Source organism: Monodelphis domestica, chromosome 6 (genome assembly GCF_027887165.1).
Source record: "Monodelphis domestica isolate mMonDom1 chromosome 6, mMonDom1.pri, whole genome shotgun sequence".
In the NCBI taxonomy this organism is placed as follows: Eukaryota; Metazoa; Chordata; class Mammalia; order Didelphimorphia; family Didelphidae; genus Monodelphis; species Monodelphis domestica.
The window spans coordinates 89,054,693-89,074,907 of NC_077232.1; the positions used below are offsets into that span (position 1 = coordinate 89,054,693).

Genomic DNA, 20,215 nt, shown 5'->3' on the forward strand with positions numbered 1-20,215 from the left:
CTGTTGATCTCTGAATACTTTGTGACCATTGTAATCCTTGGATTGGACATTTATTATCATCTTTCAAAATTTCTACATGATTAGCCCTCTTTATTTTCTGATTGAATATCCTGAAGGTCATTTTGTTAATGTCACCATTAGTAACATGTTATGACATACATAGTTTTGTCCACTATAATGGGGGAGTTACCACTGAACAGAGGGGGTACTATACTATCATGTGTCTCTTAATTGTCTTTGGGCAATGCAGAAATTTGATTTTTTAAAAAATTTTGTTATCCTCTGATTGACAACTATTTTGAATCACCAGAAAATATTGATCTTGCAAAAATATTTGTAATGGGAATCATTGAAAGACCTTTATAATTTCCTTTTATGTTGAACTATTTTTTCCATTTTTAATTTCTCCCCAACATAGGACCTTACTTGTCTCCCCAATTTAAAATAAAATATTGTTTTAACAAATAAACATTATCAAGCCAAGCAAATTCCAACATTAGCCACATCCAAAAACATGTTTCATTCTGAATATGTTTCTCTTGCCTCTTTGTCAGGAGGTAAATAGTTTTTTCTATGGCCCCCTGAAATTGTTTTACAATTTTATTAATCCAAATTTTTGAGGTTTTCAAAACTGTTTTGCTTTATAATGTCATTATAATATAAATTGTTTTCTCTTGGTTCTATTCATTTCACTGTTTATCAGTTCATTAGCTCTCTGTTTTTTCTGAAACCTGTTATTTCATCATTTCTCATGATGCAATAATATTCAATTGCATTCAAATAGCATGAATTTTTTAACCATTACCAATAGATAGATGTGTTCACAGTTTCCAGTTTTGGTTACTTATAAAAAGGGCTTCTATGTTTTACATAAATAATAATATAACATGTAAATGCATATTTATATATGAAACCTGTAGCATTCCCTAAGATAGCATTGGCAAAGTATTGACACACATGCCCAGCCAGAACATGAGGAGCTGCTTCGTCCCCCCTCTTTCTAGTGCTCAAGAACATTTTTTGCATGCCTCATCCCTCTGTCCAACAACCCAAAGCAAGCCTTTCTTCCCTCCTCTCTCTCAGGTAATGGGGGAGGGTGCTCACAGACAGCTTGAATCTGGGCACTTGAACTCGAAAACCCAACACTGCCCTGAGAAAAGCTCCCACCCCACCCCAAACCTCAAAAGACAAAAAACCCAACCCAGAACACATTACTCTTCAGATCAGAATTGCTCTCTGACACCCTGAAGAAGACCAAGGTTATCAATAAGACTGAGAAACTCAGCAGTGCAGCCAACCCTCTTCCTTGTTGATAAAGAGCTGAAATCTAATTGTGAATCATGCTTCTCTCTCAATTCAGCAGACATTTATTGAACATATATTCTGTCCAGTTTTGTGTTAAGCTTCTTGGAGATTGCAAAAAATATCTCCATCCAAATTAAAATATTTAGGAGATAAGAAAGATAATGATACTATTACTGCTGTAGCTGATAACATTTTTGAACCCTCACCTTCTGCCTTAGAATCAACATTAAGTAGGAGTTGAAGGCACAGGAATGGGAAGGGGCACACCATTAGGGTTAAGTTACTTGCCCTAGATCATAGTGCTAGGAAGTGTTTAAGGTCAAATTTGAAACCAGGACTTCCCATTTCTAGACCTGGCTCTCTATCCACAGATTAGAGGCTCCCTGACTCACTTCTTAAATCACAACACACATATTTACTCTGGTTAAATATACAGAGCCCTATAAAATTGTGATGAAAACATCACTGTTATCATCATATTGTATCTAAATCATTCATTCATGTATTCATTTATTCTTTTAATATTGATGCAACAAACACTTTGATGTAGCAGACACTCCCCCCCCCCCAAAAAAAACACTGAAAAATCCACTTTTATAGTATTGCACACACACACATATTTGGAGACATACTCTCTGAATTTCAGTTTGAACCACTTCAAAGAGCATTTCTTATGCATCTACTGTATGTCAGATACTATGTTAGGGCTGGACTACAAATTGGTTCATAAATCAATAAGCATCTATTAAGGTTTTGCTAAGGACTAGGCACCAAACTGAGCCCCTGAATCCAAAAGTGAAAATGAATTAATCTGGGAAGCTAGGTAGCTCAGTAAATAGAACTCCAGGCTTGCAGATGGGAGGTTGGGTACTCAGATAGTAGTTGTGTGACCCTGAGCAAGTCACTTAACCCCATCTGCCTAACCCTTACTTCTCTTCTACTTTGGGACCTATACTTAATATCAATTCTAAGGCAAAAGGGCAAGGTTTAAAAAAAAGAAAATGAATGAATTTCTGATCAGGAGGTGCTTGTATTCTGACATGGGATAAATAAATGCAAAGGGTATACAATGTGAGCCAAAATAATTGGAATAGTGAGGTTGTGGAGACAACCCCCATAGTTTATTGATGGTTACAAGAAAGTAACTCTGTACTCTTTCCTTACCTTTGGCAATATGGTGCCAACACTAATGATTATCTGGCCAACTTTGTTTCCCTTCCATGGTGGTGGCTCTGATTATATTGTGGTACTCAGTGTGTATATGCTTGTTCTGTTCATTCTTATAGTGTGTCATAGGAATCTTCTTCATTTCTCTGAATTCTTCATGTTCATCATTCTTTATGATGGAGTAATGGTTATATTCCACCTGAGTCATGGATTTAGAGCTGAGAGGAACCTTAGAAGTCAAGTTGTCCAATCCTCTTATTTATTAAAAAATGTTATTGATCTAATAGTTCATATGAAATATTTATTTTAATACATTATCTATTTCATCAAGTATTTCCAAAGCGATTTTAAAAATGTTAGCATTCATTTTTATTTATTTTATTTTTTAAAATAAATTTAAATAATATTTATTAATTTATTTTTTAATGTAAAAAAAGACATTTAATGACATATCAATTCATGCTTACGTTGTTTAGAGAAGATTCCTGTCCAAGTACGAATTAGAATGATGTCTAAGTCCTCCATTCCATTTTGAGTTTCTATGATTTCTAATTCATAATAGACTTTTCTGAGCTGGCTGGGAAATCTACACAAAAAAGTTAATGCTTAGGCTGCATTAATAGAAATACAATGTCCTGAACAAGAGGTCTGATCATTTTGCTATATTCTACCTTAACCATATGACATCTGAACTAGCATTCATTTTTAGAAACTTTGAGTTGCACATTCTCTCCCACCTCATGAGAAAGTAAAGAACATGGTATTGATTATGCCTATGAAGTCATGCATCGCATATTTCCCGATTAGCCATGTTGTAAAACAAACACACACAAACAAGAAAAATAAAGTTAAAAAAGGGTAATTCAATCTTCACTCAGAGTTCATCAATTCTTCTTCTGGAGGGAGATAGTTCAATTAATCCTTTATCTCGCAAGTGAGGAAGCTGAAGTCCAGAGGGGGCAAAGTCATTTGCCTAATTTCACACAGGCAGTAAGTGGCAACCAAAGACCACTAGGTACAATTTCATAAGAGAAAAACGCAGCTCCATCTAGGGAAGAACTTGCTAACAATTAGAATAGTCTGAAAGTGAGGTTGATTGCCTCATGCAATAGTTATTTGCCTGTAACTGGAAGAATTAAAACCCAAGTTAAAGAATACTCTTCAGAGAATGACTCTGGAATCAAAAGATCTAGGTTAAAATCCCAGACCCTACCAATTGCTAGCTGCATGACCTTAGAAAGTCATTTCCCTCTTTTGACCTCAGGGTCCTCTTCTTTGCCTGTAGGGATGGCCACTGAGATCCTTTCCAACATGCTCCTAAGACCTTTAAGTTCCTTTCTAAATCAAATTCTCCACTTCTCCTTAATGGAGTTTGGCTATGACTCCTTTCACTAGAGTTTTTGTTTGTTTGTTTGTTTTCTTTTGCTTTGTGTGGTATGGGGATTTTATTGTTGTAAAAAATTCCTTGGAGAGCTCACTCCCTCTTTAAATGCAGGGCTGCACTTGTTCTTCCCCTAAAACTCATAATGAGGTGCCTGGGTCCCTGAGAGACTGTGACTTGCCCTGGGTCACACATACAGAATGTGTCAAAGATGGCACTTGAATCCAGGTTATCGTGACTCCAAATCCAGCTCCCTATATATTACTCCTCACTGCCTTTTAGGGTTCTTTTAGAATACTTAATTTCTTTTCTAAAATGTATTTGCCTAAGAATCTGCCTGAAGTTAAATGGACCCAAAACCTCTTAGTTAGGTCAGTTGCATAGACTCAAAAAGGCTTATATGGAAATGATATTCTGAAATCTCCTTGAAAATCTCCACACACCTCCTTTTGCTTTCTTCTATTCTGGTACAAACAAACAAAGCCCCTCATTTTTTTCCTCTACCTAACGGAGACAGAGCACCCTAAGCAGGTTACCGTTGCTAGAGCTATTCCCTGTGGCACCCATCTGCAGTCTCCACTGGGAGGTTTCAGAGTATGGAGCATTTTTGCTGACGACCTGCTTAAGTCTTTGTGAGATGAAGACTGGGGAAGAGCTCAGAGCCCTCCATGTGAAAAAGCACCTAGCAGAGGAAAGCCTTCACAAGGGACAAGCCTGGGGATTCTTCTCTATGATAAATCCTGCCAGCAGCAAGATCATGCAAATTGACTAATTACATACCATTCTGGACTCCTTGTATACCAGACATTCCATGAGCAGGCATCTTTTCTGATTCCAGTGTGCCTTCAGCCATTTGCGTCAGTTCACAGAACTTCACGGCAGACCACTGAGGAAGCAATGTTGCAAGGGATGCCTATTATATAATAAATAGATGATGATAAGGAGTTGGGAGAGGGATTGAAAATTTTAAATTGTTTTTTTCTAAATTGATCATGAATGAATTGAAAGGAGATTCAATCCAATGAGGTGGCTTTTAGGAAAGAGCAGATGCTAAATTAACAAGTGCTTCGCAAACATCTTTGCACTATGGAATATATCCTATTTGTATTATACTTCTCGTTTTTCCTTTGTCTATGTGCCCTGGTATGTCTGTATTTTTCTGGCTGCCAAGAAATGACCTATAAACACGAAGGTAAGGAGCCATACATAGATGGTTGGGGGTTGGGGGAGTACTTTTTGTGTTTCAGTGAAATGGGATTAATTTGATGTGGCAGATTTTCCCATTAAGACAGACTTGGTTGATATAGGATGCATAAAAGAAGAGGGGACACAAATGAGCTTGATGGAGATGAAGAATTTTTATTATTCATGTGCTGTAAGCCTCCTTTCTTTGTCCATTTGACGTGCTAAAATTTTTACATGTGCCAGGCATAGATAGTGAGGAAAAATAGCCTCATCAGCCCTCTTCTTTTCCTAATATGGATTTTTTAAAATGGGGACAAAGCTAGTGATTTGTGACCTTAAATGTTTAGAGGAAATGAAAGTTCAAGTGACAATATTCTTAATACTATAGGAAAGATCTAATAGTCTGTTTGCAAAGGTCAGAGGATGAATACCTATTAAATGTTCCAAGAATGAGTCTAAGATTCAAATTATATAAGCATAACTTGGATTGTCTGACATATTTTAAGACAGTCTCTTCTGCAAAGTTGTTTACCCCTTTAAAGAGAAATTTTTTTTCTCCTTAGGAGAGCTTTATTTTCAACCAGCATTTGCAAATCTTAATAGACATGATTTTTATTTGGAAAATCAAGGTTGGCAAAAGTTACTTTGCATTTAAGGGCATTCAAATATGCCCAATTCACATGTGTGGCCAAAGGAAATTGCTTAATTTTTATTTCAGCTTTCTTCACAGGAAGAGTACTGAATTTTGAGTCAGAGGAGAAGAGTTCATATCCTGCCTCTGCTTTTTAATAACTGCATGATCTTAGACACATTTCTTAGCCTCTCTGATTCTCATTTTCCACACCTATAAAAGTAGGATGTTGGACTAGATGGTCCCTGAGATTCCTTTAAGATGTAAATGCCATGAACCAGTGTGTTGGTTGCCAAGTCAATTAGATTTGGTTCTTTTCCCTTTCCTATAAAATGAGGTAGGGGGTCCCTTCTAGCTCTTATTCCTACAAGCCTCTATGGAGCTTTCTGGTGACTTGAGGTTTACTGTATGGAAAGAGACAATTGAAAATATTCATGTTATATTAATACCTAAATCTCATTTATGAAAGTGATTATTAACATATAACTTTTGTTAAAAGTTTATATATATATATCACATACATTGATTTAATAGAGCACCTAGAGAGTGAGTTGATTTTTGTTAAGGCTATGGTTTTATCTTTGATGACATTATTTTAATTAACATAACATGATTTTTAAAATGTGAGTTTCTGCTGAGTATTTGTGTTTAACTTTGTTTCATTTTATTGTATAGTTGTGTTGTTTTGATGATGTATAAACACATGCACATATATATGTGTGTGCACATATACATACAGATATACACATGTATGTACCCACATATAAATATCTATGTTTAAATGGGTGTATGTACACATGCGTACATACTTAAATCCCCATGTCTTCATCCTAGAAGTCAAAAACAGTAGCTGTTACTTCTTGGTAATTGAGTACTTAACCTTTAACACCCGGCATGGTTGATAGAGGTGTAATTGATGGTTATGTGGAGAGCCAACATACAATAATGGGTTGCAAAGTATGTTCCTTGACAATGATTCATAACGTTGTCATTAATGAATGTAGCCATCTTCCTGCAGCCTGACAACCAGTCAGAGGAACAACAAACAAGGAAATGGTCCTTTGAGACAAGGCAATTAGTGGTGTTTACAAGAAATAAAATGCCCAGAGCACTTCAGTGTCAAAAAAAATGATTCCGCATTCCAAGCTCATGCAGTTTTGAGTAAAAATATTGCTTTTATTAGCATATAATTACAGAATTCCCAATTTTCTTCTATAGAATAGTCCTATTTTGGATTCATACTCACTTCAATTTGTTATTGCATTTTGCAACCTTAGGAGAAAGATCTTGTTTTTCTTATTTTGTAATTGTTGATAAATAAACTTCTATTCATTAAAAAATCTATTTACGCTATAAAATCCATACATTTTCAGGGTTTGGAAATATTTTAAGCTAATCTAATTTTTTTATTTTCATATAAAGCTTACATTGTGTACCTTCATAGCCACAACTTTTCCTTCAATTTCTAAAGAGATTAAAAAATTTGCAACATATAATTTATTACATCAACCGAACCTCTTTTTTCTTATTATTCATTTTATATCTTGCAAATGGAGTGGGAGGGAGTGAATTATTAATATATTTGTAGATGGAAGAATTACCTTGACATCAAGCCCATCAGCAGAAGACATTTTTAAGAATGAAATACTCATTAGCTAAAGTCAAATTAAAATGCTTTGATTCCCTGGCATTGCCTAAGAACATGGTAGAGGCTGTGCTATCTGCAGATTATATGATCCCAGCTAGCTTCTACTTTTTGTGTGAATTTTCTCCCTTGTTGCAGGGAATGTATTCAATTCATTTTAATTTGTGACTGTTTTGTTCAATTCAAATCTGCAACCTGGTACACCAAAACCCACAAAAATGTAGTTCCACAACTTATTTTAAGGCAAAAGAAAGCCTTTTTTTTTTTTACATGTAGTGAAGGTGGAATGAAATTTTGGTCTTAAGATAACAATACATTTATTGAATGCCACTCATATAGATACAAGCAGGGACACATTTTAATGGAGAATACTTGACATGGAATCCATAGGTTCAAATTATGTCTTATGATAAATTGTTCATATTACTATTGCGTGACTCTAAGGAAGTTGTCTAATGTAACTAGGCCTCCACAAAATGAAAGGATCAGACTTGATGGCCTCCATGATCTCTTCTAGCTTTAAATCTGTGATCCTATAACATTGTGCTAAGTACTAGAGATACAAAGGGAAAAAATGAAATGTTTCTACCCTTGAGGAATATGCATTCTATTGTGAGAAATAACAAATTCATATATTAAGTATATACATTATAAACACAAAATGAACACAAGGCATTTTATAGAGGGAGGGTTTTGGCAACTGTGGGAGTAGGAAAGACTATCCATAGAAGATTATGTTTGTTTTGAGACAAAGATTTTGTTAGTAGGGAGTGAAGAGATCATATTTTCTTGGCATGAGAGAGAGCTGGCATTTTCCATAGTACTGTTGGTCTTAAGCCAAAATTACCTAATGTTAACACTGGAAGAAATCTCAGGACATAGAATGTTAGAGGAAGAATTGAATGATGCATATGGCACTTGGAATGGACCATATATTTGAGAATGTTAAAACTGAGGAGGAATGTCCAACAGTCTTTGAGAAACAGAAGGAATCTTACAACATAGAATGGCAGATCTGGTATAAACCTGAGAACAGAGTCATTGTCTTGGAAGGGTCATCAGAGGCTATCTGGTATGATATTCTCATTTTCCAGAAGAAAATGAAGATCGGAGAGAAGCAGTAACTGAATAAGGTCTTATAACAAACTAGTGGCTTTTCTAGAGTGAGAACTCAGACCTCTTTATTTCCAAGTTAGTGCATTTTCAGTAATACCTTTTGGATTCTCATCTAGTGTCTTATCTCTTCAACAACAGAAGCTTCCCCACTGAGTTGTAGAATAGTCAATTATGTTTACAAAAATTATAAAAGGCTCAGAATTTATTTATCAAACATTTCCATTCAAGGCAAATGCTACCTACCATATGAAACCTAATATTAGATTTAATTCTTGAATTCAAAAGATACAGGATGGAAATACAGAGAGTCCTTGACAAGAAGGGTTCTGTTTCTTTGTGGTTTTGAGGAACGTCAGATGGTTCAAGATGGGCCTCTTGGAAGGAGGAGTGAGATTGAGTATGCTGAAGAGGATTTTGAAGGAGATAAAAAAGATATTGGCTTAGAAGGATGATCAGATGTACTTGATGGATTTAGAAAACAGAGTGAGAAAAGATGATGGCAGAGAGGTTAAAAAAGTCTTACCCTTAAACCTGGATATCACTCACCATGATATCATAGGACAAGGTCACAATCAATCATAGTTGCATCAGGGACTGATTCATCTAGTCCAAACTCTTCATTTTTTCAGAGAAGAAAGTTATGGTTCAGGGACATTGAGTGATTTGTCTAAATCACACACATGTAAACATCAGAAGGAGGATTTGAACTGAGAACCCAGTGCCTGGATGGCTACTTGTCTGGAACAGCATGTTCTGGTATAAGTTGATCTCTGAGGTTCCTTCCAATTCAAATTCTGTGATTTTGTGAATGTCATTCATCAAATATTTATTTTTCTATAGCTTGTACTTAAATCACAGAAGGTTTAAATGAAGCTGGAGGCAGAAGAAAATAATCTTTGAGAACTTAGCAGCTACCTGAAAGCATCTTTATAGCAAACTTTCTGAATATTTTAGACTTTGAGGAAGTCACTTAAATCTCATGTCTTAATTGTCTGTAAATCAGACTAATAATGCTGGTCATTAATATCATTGATGAAATGCACTTTTTGTTGGATGAGATGGGGGAGTACCACTAGATCTAAGTGTTTTTCTTTGTATTTAGGCAGCCATCAGGCTATCTTTTTACATGTAAATTGGTTGGTAAGTGTAAGTGTTATAGAGCCTTGAAACATTGCTATTTCAAAAATATTTTAATAATAATACTACCAGTATTTGCATAATATTTAAAATTTTGCAACCTGGCTGAGTAGATCATCTTATTTGAGCCTCCCTAAACTCCAATGAGGAAATTGCCAAGATTTTCTCCATTTTGCTGATGAGGGATCTGAGATTAAGAGAGATAAAGTGACTTGTCTAGTGAACAAGTTAGAGGCAGGATGTGAATGATGGTCTTTATGGTTCTCTATTTAACACTTAGGCAATTAGATGCTATAGAAAGGTTGACCCGAGGCTTGGCAGGACCTGGAAGGATCAGTGATAGGTTATCAATCAGATGAGGAAATTGGATAACTAGAATATGTTGAGCAAATAAAAATTTTTATTTCAATATTGGAAATTTTCCTGTTGGAAAACAAGAAAAATATTGTATACAGATTGTAACTAGGTGGTACAGTAGGTAGAACACTGAACCTGGGATCAAAAAGACCTGAGTTCAAATCTAGCTTCAGATACTTATTAGTTGTAGGACTTCAGAAAATCACTTGACCTTTGTGTGCCTTAGTTTCCTCATGAATAAAATGGGAATACTACTAATAGCACTTATCTCTTCAGGTCCTTGTGATGGTCAAGTGAGATAATGTTCCAAATGAGAGGTGCTTGAGATAACAGCTTTAGATCCTACAGTGAAATCTTTATAGTGCTTGGCAACTTTTTATTATGGTAATAGAAAGTGGCATTGGGCTTGGGATTGTTTTAGTGTTAGGAAATCTCTGGACCAAACTCAAAGAAAGTGAGCACCTTCTCTAACACAGTCAGCCTGTGCTGGAGGTGAGCCTTGAATACAGATCTTCAGAACTTCAAGCTAGCTTTCTACTCTCAATGCCAGAACTCTACTCTTTTACGTAATGCTTTAAAACTTGCAAAAGGCTCCTTCTTGCAATATGCAATATCCTTTGGCTTATCCATCTCCAAGATGACATTTGAACCCCTGTTTTAAGATTGTCAAGCCAGCGCGGCTAATCTTTGCCACCTCTCTTTTATGTGCAATGCTTTGTTAATAATGAAGTAAATTTTTTAATTTGCAGAAGCATGTTGTGGAGACATTTTTTGGATTTGATGAAGAATCTATTGACTCAGAAACATTATCTGAAACCTCCTATAATACAGACAGGACAGATAGGACCCCAGCAACACCAGAGGAAGATTTGGATGATGTAAGCATTCTCATTCAATCTGTCTCTCTTTCTCTGTCTCTGTCTCTGTCTCTCTGTCTCTGTCTCTCTATTTCTCTCTCTCCCTCTTTCACTCTCTTTCTCTCTCTCCCTCCTTCCCTCCCTCCATTCATGTCATTGAATCAGGGGAAAGACTCATTCCCATTTCTCATTGTTGGCATTGCAAGGAAAATGTCTTTCTTTTCCTGTTGAAATAAACACACAAAAGCTACCTTCCAGTTTACTTTATTGAAAGTTCTTACTGCTTGTCGGGGAGAATTAAAAAAAAAAAACACCAAACACTTAATATTTTAAAATAAAGCATTTCCATACTGTAGACTATTAAATAACCCAGATCATTTTTGCAGTGAGGGCAATGTCTGGAAAGTGTGGAATATTTATTTTGGTGTAGTAGCTTATGCCAATAATATTTGCTGTTGAGATAAGGCTGTTACGATTTGGGAGTTCTGAGATATAGTCCACATTTAGTCTAGGATCAATTTATGGAGCATCCCTGGGAATGTATGTTATAACACATATGCTTTATAATATGATATAACATATAATATAGTATGATATGATAGAAACAATACAATAGCACCATATTTATAATTAATATATAATAATATATAATATAAAATATAACACATAACATATTAAAATATCAGTTATGATATATATCTGCCAGGCTGCCTAAGGAGTGATGAACTAGTGCAGAACAGAAAAACATAACAATTTAAAGCTTCCATGCCAATCAGCAGCAGCATTGGACCCCATGAACATCAACTTAATTTCTAGTCTAGGTGAGATAGAAAGACTCAGCCTTTATAAAAGAAAATATAAAGGAATATCTTGTGATTCATGAATTACATTTATTTCCAAAACTTTTGGAAGCTATAGTAGATCAAATTAAATTTTCCTGTTCATTTTCAGTTTTCGCTTTTATTTTGTTATTTAACATTAAGGTAATCATCTCCTTCCCCAATTCTGACACAATAACTACAGTCATTGACAAACAGTAATAATTGACATTTGAGAGTCCATTATCCACAAAAGAGTTATGAACTTAATAACAACAACCGCTGTTATTATTATTGTTGTTGTTTTTGAGTAATATCTGAGACATTAATACCAAATAACAACTTCTTCCTCCTTTCCCTTTTTATTTCATTTTAAGACAACAACAAGAGAAGAAGCAGATTTAAGGTTTTGTCAGCTGACTAGAGAATATCAAGCATTGCAGAGAGCATATGCTTTGCTTCAAGAACAAGTGGGTGGAACACTGGATGCGGAGAGAGAAGCTAGGGTAAGTGGAGAAATGTTTTGTGACAGTTGGATCATGGGTAAATATATGAAGGCAAATAGGGATTTGGGGGTGAGGAGGATGTCCTGCCATCAGTGGCTTTCAACAGTCACTCAACAAGTATTAAAAAAAGAAAGACTTGGTGGTGGCAATGGTTAAATAAAACATAGACCCAATTCTAATGGAATTTAAATTCTAATAACTGCATTATCTTGGATGGTGGTTAGAAAGAAGACATGGAAAGGTTTTAGCATTTTTAAACTGGGGTCCCTTAAAGGTGCTCTCATTTTACAGATGAAGAAACTTTAAAGTCCAGGGAGAAGTGATTTGAAAGAGATCTTGATCTGTAAAACAATGCATATAAAATGTGTAAAAGCAATTGATGATTTATTCATCATTAGGTATTTAGACTTCAGGATTAGTATTCCTTCTACCAGAAGACCTATGTCACAAGGTGGACTTTAACCTATAACTCATCTAAAATGCTTTGCAGATCTTAAGCATTATATAAATAAATGCTGGCTATTGTTTTTTTACTATCATCACTTAACCAGGAAATAATAGAGAATATACAGAACTGATTGAAAAATTTCTCTACCAGAGAGTAACACAAGAATCTAAATGCATATAACTGGCAAATAAAAATTGATCTTTTAGATGCCTATTACATGGAGGAATCCCTCTATGATGTTTATTTGTTAAAAAACAAGATCCAGAATTGAAAAAGAAAAATGATCATATGAAATAAAGTGAAATCTTAGCATTGAAAGGGATATTATAGCACATCTAGTCTCAAATCCTATCGAATTTTAAAATGCTTTCTATAATATTTTTGAAAGATGTTCATTGACTCTCTGATCGAGTGTCTTAAGTCATGGGGGTTTCTCTACATAGCACATTTTGTTATTCGATGATTCATTTCATTTTGATAACCATTAAGTAGCATTGTTGAAAGTTCTTCTTGATATTGGTACCCACTTAATCTCCAAGTCACTTCCATCCATTGATCCCAGGTCTATTCTCAAAAGCAAGCAAAATCAAGTCTACTCCCTCCAATGGTCCTTCATATATCTGAGGTCCCATCAGAGATCACGTGTGCCCAAACACTTTTTTTTCTTTTAGGACAAATTATCTCAGTTCTTAATATGCCCTGTTTTTCATATTCTTCTTCATCTTGATGTCCCTTATCTGGACATATATGAATTTATCAATATTCCTTTTAATGTGGGGCCCATAATTAATTGTCTTTCCAAATCTGCATACCGCAGACTGCCAGAGACATAGAGATCACCCAGACCAGGATTCATTATGTGTCTATGGAACTCTTGTAAGATAATTGAAAAAAATGTTGAATTTCAGTTGGAAGTTAGTGAAAATGTATACATGTATTTCCCCCCCAAACCAAGATAGAGTGCATCCTGAATTCAAATCCTGCCTCAGACACTTAATAGCTGTGTGACCCAGAAAAGCTACTTTGCTTCTGTTTGACTCCCTTTTCTTAATTGTAAAATGGAGATAATAATAATATGCACATGCTAGGGTTGTTGTGAAGTTCAAATGAGATAATATCTGTTAAATGCTTACCTTGGTGCCTGGCACATAGCACTATATAAGTGTTAGTTGTTGTTGTCATTATTATATACCTATTTTATAAATAATCAGGAGAAATCGTAAGATGAAAAACCTATGATGATAGTGGTAATATCTGGCATTTAATTGCTGCTTAAGGTTTGTAAATCATTTTGCAACAACTCATTTGACTTTTATAACTCAGATGGGAGTCAAATGCAATGCGCTTTATGAAACTTAAAACACATGAATGTTAGCTATTACTATTATTCCCATTTTTTAATACAATAACACTGAGGTTCAGAGAACCTTAGTGACTTTTAGGGGATGGGCGTGTCATATGGCCACAGAAGTACTAAGGGCCCAAAGCAGGATTTCAACTTTGGTTGTACTGATTCCAAGTTCACCATCAAGGCAGTCCCTTTCTTAATGGAATTTATAGTCTAGTAATTAATGAATTATCTTTATGAAGGATCTGGGATGCTTCAAGGCAGTACTTTACTTTTTACAAAACACATTTCTCAAAATGCCTGGTACGTAAATATCACAGATAGTGTCATTTCCATTTTCAAAGTGAGGTCATTGAAGCTTGAAAGTTTGCGATGTGTCCAAAAGCCACAGAGTCAAGAATGGAATTGAAGTCTCCATGCCCATGGCTCTGTGCCCACGGGGGTTTAAACTAAAAAGCAAAAAAGCATTTGGAACTGATAAAAAATGAAAAGAATCAATCATCTATATATAGGCTGGCTGGTGATTTTTCTCCCTGCTAAAGATCATGTATTCTTTAACCATGTTGAATGTACCTGGAAGCCTTTGGCGAGCATTGCCATTTGGAACTTTGCTGTGACACAGCCTCATCTATTTAATGATTTTGCCCCTTCAGTCGTGAAATTTCTTCTAATGGAGTTCATGATGGATCTGCTTTGTATTGAGTTCTCTCCTTTTTCATATGGTTCTATAGAGAAGTAGAAGTATCTGTTAATATGACTTGAAAATCCAGGTTTCATTCAACTAAGCCTATATGAAGATTTTCATAGCATAGACACCTCCAACATCATCAAGTCTAGCCCATATGAAACGAGGAATCTCTTTTACAACATTCCTGATAAGTTTTGGATGGTCCCTGCCCTCATAGAGCTTGTAGTCTAACAGGAGGAAGACACTAACAGACATTTCTAATTAATGGTATTCTGTGATTAGTGCATTTAAGGAGTGCTTTCACCAGATGAAGGAACAGATTTCATATACACTATGTTCATTAGTCACTGTCATCCTACATAGAGATTAACCCCCAGAGGAAAGTTGAGAGTTAAATAGAGACTCATTATTAAATACTTTCTAAAACTGTGCTAAGTACTAGGAATCTAAATATAAGCAAGCAAGATTTCCCCTGTGCTCAAAGAGTTTACATTCTAAAAGGAGAAAAAATACATCAAGGGAGAGACTGCATAAGGATGGGGGGGAGAGAGGGTATATCGTGGGTGTGTATGTGTGTAGGAACATGGAGCCTTGCTAGGAACTTCAGCAAAGGGGTGTCCTTCAGGATAGGGGTGAAATGTTATTGTCAGAAGAAGGGGACCCACAAGTGGGAGGCTGTTTAAAAATACAAATCAAAACGATCTTACATATGTGAGAAGATGAATAATAGATATATAGCAAATAGAGCAAAAAATGAGTCAGAAGGCATTATAGAGCACCATTTGAACTTTAATCATCATTGTGGGAGTGCAAAAGTGTGATACTCATTTGTAAGAATGATTTGGATTCCTTTATGCTCTAAGACATGAGCTACTCTCTTATTTGAGTTATTCAGAATGGAGGACAAAAGGAAATGTTACATACCGGCAAAGATATAAATATAGGCTATAAATGGTTTATAACAATATTTTTAAAACCATAACTACATTTAAGAAAACCATCATCACATTCTTATTTTTTCATTCAGTCTTCCTATTCTCCTTTGTTTCATGTTAATGGAATTACTCATGATCTGTTTCATTACTCCAGACTCGTGAGCAGCTACAAGCTGATCTAATTAGGTGCCAAGCCAAAATTGAAGATTTGGAAAAGTCATTAATTGAGAAAGGACAGGTAAAATTTGTGTATGTGTGTGTGTTTTTCTTTGTTGTTCTTTTTCTTTTATATCTAAAAATACTCATACCTTCCTGACAGAATGATATCATTGATGGAGTTTAATATTCATTTAATATACAGAATCACAGAATTTGAAAGTTGGAAGGGATCATAGCAGTTATCTAATCTAATCCTTGATGAATAGGTTCTAAATATGTGGAATAATTTTAAGAACTATGATAGCTAGATTGTGTTCCAGAGCTCACCCTATGGCCAGATGTGATACCTCAGATTGCTGCCTTGAAAATCATTGCTTTTGGTCAAATCTCATTCCTAAAGATCACCTTCAAAACACAGGCTCTCAGAGATGTGGCAAGAAATGGGTAGGGATTAATATCCAGTTTTCAACTAAAGGGGAAAAGTATCCTGAGGGAATAGGACATTGGTTGGGTAAGTATTTTTTCCTTTGGAAAGCTATAGGATAGAGGCTATTGTTCCAGAAATTTAATCTCAGTTATCAGGTAAAAGATTTTGTGTAATAGGCTCTAGGAAGCTAGGGAACAAGAACTGAGACAATTAATGAGTGATCCAAGATTTTAATTCATCCTTTACCCAAAGTTAGCATCTTCCAATCATCATCCACCTTCCATAGTTCTTTCCATCTTTAATCCTCTCACCCCAAATCCCTGCTCAAATTTACCTGCAACTTGTCCCCTTTCTAAATCATCTGAGAGAAAGCCTAGTAGTAGTCTGGGCCAACCATGGTAGAGGTATTGTGCATTTTTGCAGTGTAATTTTTTAAAGCAAAGAATTTGAAAAAAAAATTCTCATATTGTTCTAAGAACAAGATGGAAGGCTAGATAACCTGACAGCTGGATGGAACCCAACGTGGTTGAAAAACCAAATCAAAAGTGTGTAATAGGAAAGGCAGTGAGCCATTCATAAGGCAAGAATGAAGGATACTAGAAGGACAGTGTGAGTGCTGTGTGTACCCAACGAACATTGAATGAGCCAGAAGACCTACACACACATGGGATAGTTCTTCAGTGAAAGGTTATGGATCAGAATCTCCTGAGATAGAAGATATAAATGGATGTCGATTTACATTTTCAAAAGAGGGAATGCTTACACTGTTGGATCATACATGTGCCAAAGCTAAGAGATGAAAGGAAGGTCAGTAAAGTGAACTCTCCTGTATATAGGATTTTGGGGACTTGAACCCCATTTAGCTGCTCTTCAGTTTGTCAGTTTGTATGTATAATGTGTTTTGGTGCATACATTTGATTTCATTCATTATTGTCTTGGACTCCTTAGAGAGAAAACTCCCTTTACAAAAGCAGGTTAGCACCTCTTCTGTGACTTCTTGTCTTAAAAATGTACCTGGTACATTGAGAGTTAAGTGGATTTGCTCAGTCACATAGTCATTACATCAGAATTAACACTTGAACTTTGCTCTTCCCTAAACTGAGGCTCTCTGGAACTACTACATCCTATTGTCTCTTACTGTTCTCCCTATAAAATATAATGGATTTTGAATAGTTTGTTTAAACAAGTGTGATTATATTTAATCATTTTTCCCTTTTAGGATTCAAAATGGGTTGAAGAAAAGCAACTGTTAATCAGGACAAACCAAGATCTATTAGAAAAGGTATATGTTCAGAATTCTAAATCCATGGAATCAGCTTTATTATTTATTTATTTTTTTCCTTTTAAACATTATTTTATTTGGTCATTTTCAAACATTCTTCATTAGAAACAAAGATAATTTTCTTCCCCCCCCCTCCCATCACCCCTCCCGTTGCAATGCGTTTCCTCTGGGTATCACATGTGTCCTTGATCTGAACTCATTTCCATGTTGTTGTTATTTGCATTAGGGTGTTCATTTAGAGTATTTCCTCAATCATATCCCCTCCACCCTTGTAGTCAAGCTGTTGCCTTTCCTTAGTGTTTTTACTCCCACCGTTTGTCCTCTGCTTGAGGATAGTGTTTTTTTCTCTTTGATCCCTGCAGGTTGTTCAGGGACATTGCATTGACACTAATGGAAAAGTCTATTACGTTCGATTGTACCAGAGGGTATCAGTCTCTGTGTACAATGTTCTCCTGGCTCTGCTCCTTTCAAAGCTCTGCATCACTTCCTGAAGGTTGTTCCAGTCTCCATGGAATTCCTCCACGTTATTATTCCTTTTAGCACAATAGTATTCCATCACCAACAGATACCACAATTTGTTCAGCCATTCCCCAATTGAAGGGCATTCCCTCATTTTCCAGTATTTTTGCCATCACAAAGAGTGCAGCTATGAATATTCTTGTACAAGTCTTTTTCCTTATTATCTCTTTGGGGTACAAACCTAGCAGTGCTATGGCTGGATCAAAGGGCAGACAGTCTTTTATTGCCCTCTGGACATAGTTCCAAATTGCCCTCCAGAATGGTTGGATAAATTCACAACTCCACCAGCAATGAATTAATGTCCCCACTTTGCCACATCCCCTCCAGCATTCATTACTTTCCTTTGCTGTCATGTTAGCCAATCTGCTAGGTGTGAGCTGATACCTCAGAGTTATTTTGATTTGCATCTCTCTGATTATCAGAGATTTAGAGCACTTTTTCATGTGCCTATTAATAGTTTTTTATTTCTTTATCTGAAAACTGCCTATTCATGTCCCTTGCCCATTTATCAATTGGAGAATGGCTTGATTTTTTTGTGCAATTGATTTAGCTCTTTATAAATTTGAGTAATTAGACCTTTGTCAGAGGTTTTTGTTATGAAGATTGTTTCCCAATTTGTTGCTTTACTTCTCATTTTGGTTGCGTTGGTTTTGTTTGTACAAAACCTTTTTAATTTGATGTAATCAAAATTATTTATTTTACATTTTGTGACACTTTTTATGTCTTGCTTGGTTTTAAAGTCTTTCCCTTCCCATGTCCCAATAGACATGGATACTATTCTGAGTTCACCTAATTTACTTATAGTTTCCTTCTTTATGTTCAAGTTATTCACCCATTCTGAGTTTATCTAGGTGTAGGGTAGAGATGTTGATCCAAATCTAATCTCTCCCACATTGTCTTCCAGTTTTCCAGCACTTTTTGTCAAATAGTGGATTTTTGTCCCAAAAGCTGGAGTCTTTGGCTTTGTCATAGACTGTCTTGCTGAGGTCACTTACCCCAAGTCTATTCCACTGATCCTCCTTTCTGTCTCTTAGCCAGTACCAAATTGTTTTGATGACCACTGCTTTGTAATATAGTTTGAAATATGGGACTGCTAGGCCACCTTCCTTTGTATTTTTTCCATTATTTCCCTGGATATCCTGGATCCTTTGTTCTTCCAAATGAACTTTGTCATGGTTTTTTCTAATTCAGTAAAAAAATTTTTTGGAAGTTCAATGGGTATGGCACTAAATAGATAGATCAGTTTGGGTAGTATGGTCATTTTTATTATATTGGCTCATCCTACCCATGAGCAGTTAATGTTTTTCCAATTGCTCAAGTCTAGTTTTAGTTGAACTTTATTATTTTTAAAGGGTTTATTTCTGATCTATAGTAACTAAGGAAACACAGAAGAAGTATAGAAAAATGCAAGGGAGAGAAGTAATCCTTAGGCATAAACTGAAAGAAGTCAGTGACACCAGTTTCTACAGCTGGGAAAGAGGGAGTACTGAGCTGGGATTCAGAATACCTGCCTGCTGCTCTCTGGCTCTGCTCCTTTTTCTAGTTGGGCAAGTCATTTCCTCTCTGTGGATCACATTTTCCTCATTTCTAAAATAATGGGTAGAGTTAAGTGGCCAGGATGATATCTCTAAGATCTAAAATCTACAGGTTTATCAACTTATTATGCCTGTCTTCCTTTCCAAGGACCCCCAGCCAGGGGCAGCTAGGTGGCTTAGTAGGTAGAGAGCTGGGAGGATATGGGAGGTCCTGATAAGTACTGATTCTAAAACAGAAGGTAAAGGTTTAATAACAGACAAACAGACAACGACATCAAAACCAAAGAGCCCCAGCCTACTTTGCTCCTTCTTTGTTCTTTGATCTGGCAGATTGTTGCTATCTCTACTACCAGTCAGCTCACATTTGCTAAACACTCTCTACCCATCACTATGCTAAGAGCTACAGCTTTGACCACTCCATAGGAATAATTTCCACCACAATTATACTTAAGCTGTTGATGAGCTGGAATACCTCCAACAGAGTACAACCAGCCAGGTAAAATTGGGGGCTGAAGGAGACTGAAATATGCACATATGTCAGTTATTTGAAGGAACATGGAAATGTTTAGCCCAGAGAAGAGAAGACTCAGAGGGAACAGAATAGATCAGTCTTAAAGTATTTGAAAGACTGTTATATGGGAGAAAGTTTAGGCTCATTCTGCTTGGCCCCAGAAGGCAGAAGTAGACACTATGAATTAAAGTTACAGAAAAGAATATTTTACTTTTAAATTAAAGAAAACATTTTTTTAACAATTAGAACTTTTCCCAA

The 20,215-nt window shown here is 35.8% G+C and overlaps 2 protein-coding genes across 6 annotated transcripts in view; both read left to right on the forward strand.

Annotated features, from left to right (window-relative positions):
- JAKMIP1 (janus kinase and microtubule interacting protein 1) overlaps positions 1-20,215 on the forward strand; it is a 266,432-nt gene that overhangs the window by 184,041 nt on the left and 62,176 nt on the right. For all 5 annotated transcript variants that reach the window (XM_056802410.1, XM_056802409.1, XM_056802408.1 and 2 more), the window contains 4 exons: positions 10,674-10,802; positions 11,977-12,105; positions 15,679-15,762; positions 17,330-17,392. In XM_056802410.1, coding sequence (XP_056658388.1) covers positions 10,674-10,802; positions 11,977-12,105; positions 15,679-15,762; positions 17,330-17,392 — 405 coding nt within the window. The remainder of the gene's footprint in view (positions 1-10,673; positions 10,803-11,976; positions 12,106-15,678; positions 15,763-17,329; positions 17,393-20,215) is intronic.
- On the forward strand, positions 4,383-10,802 carry LOC130455036 (uncharacterized). Its single transcript, XM_056802412.1, has 2 exons — positions 4,383-5,045; positions 10,674-10,802. Exons 1-2 carry the CDS (start codon positions 4,940-4,942, stop codon positions 10,703-10,705), a joined length of 138 nt encoding a protein of 45 aa, XP_056658390.1. The 5' UTR covers positions 4,383-4,939; the 3' UTR covers positions 10,706-10,802.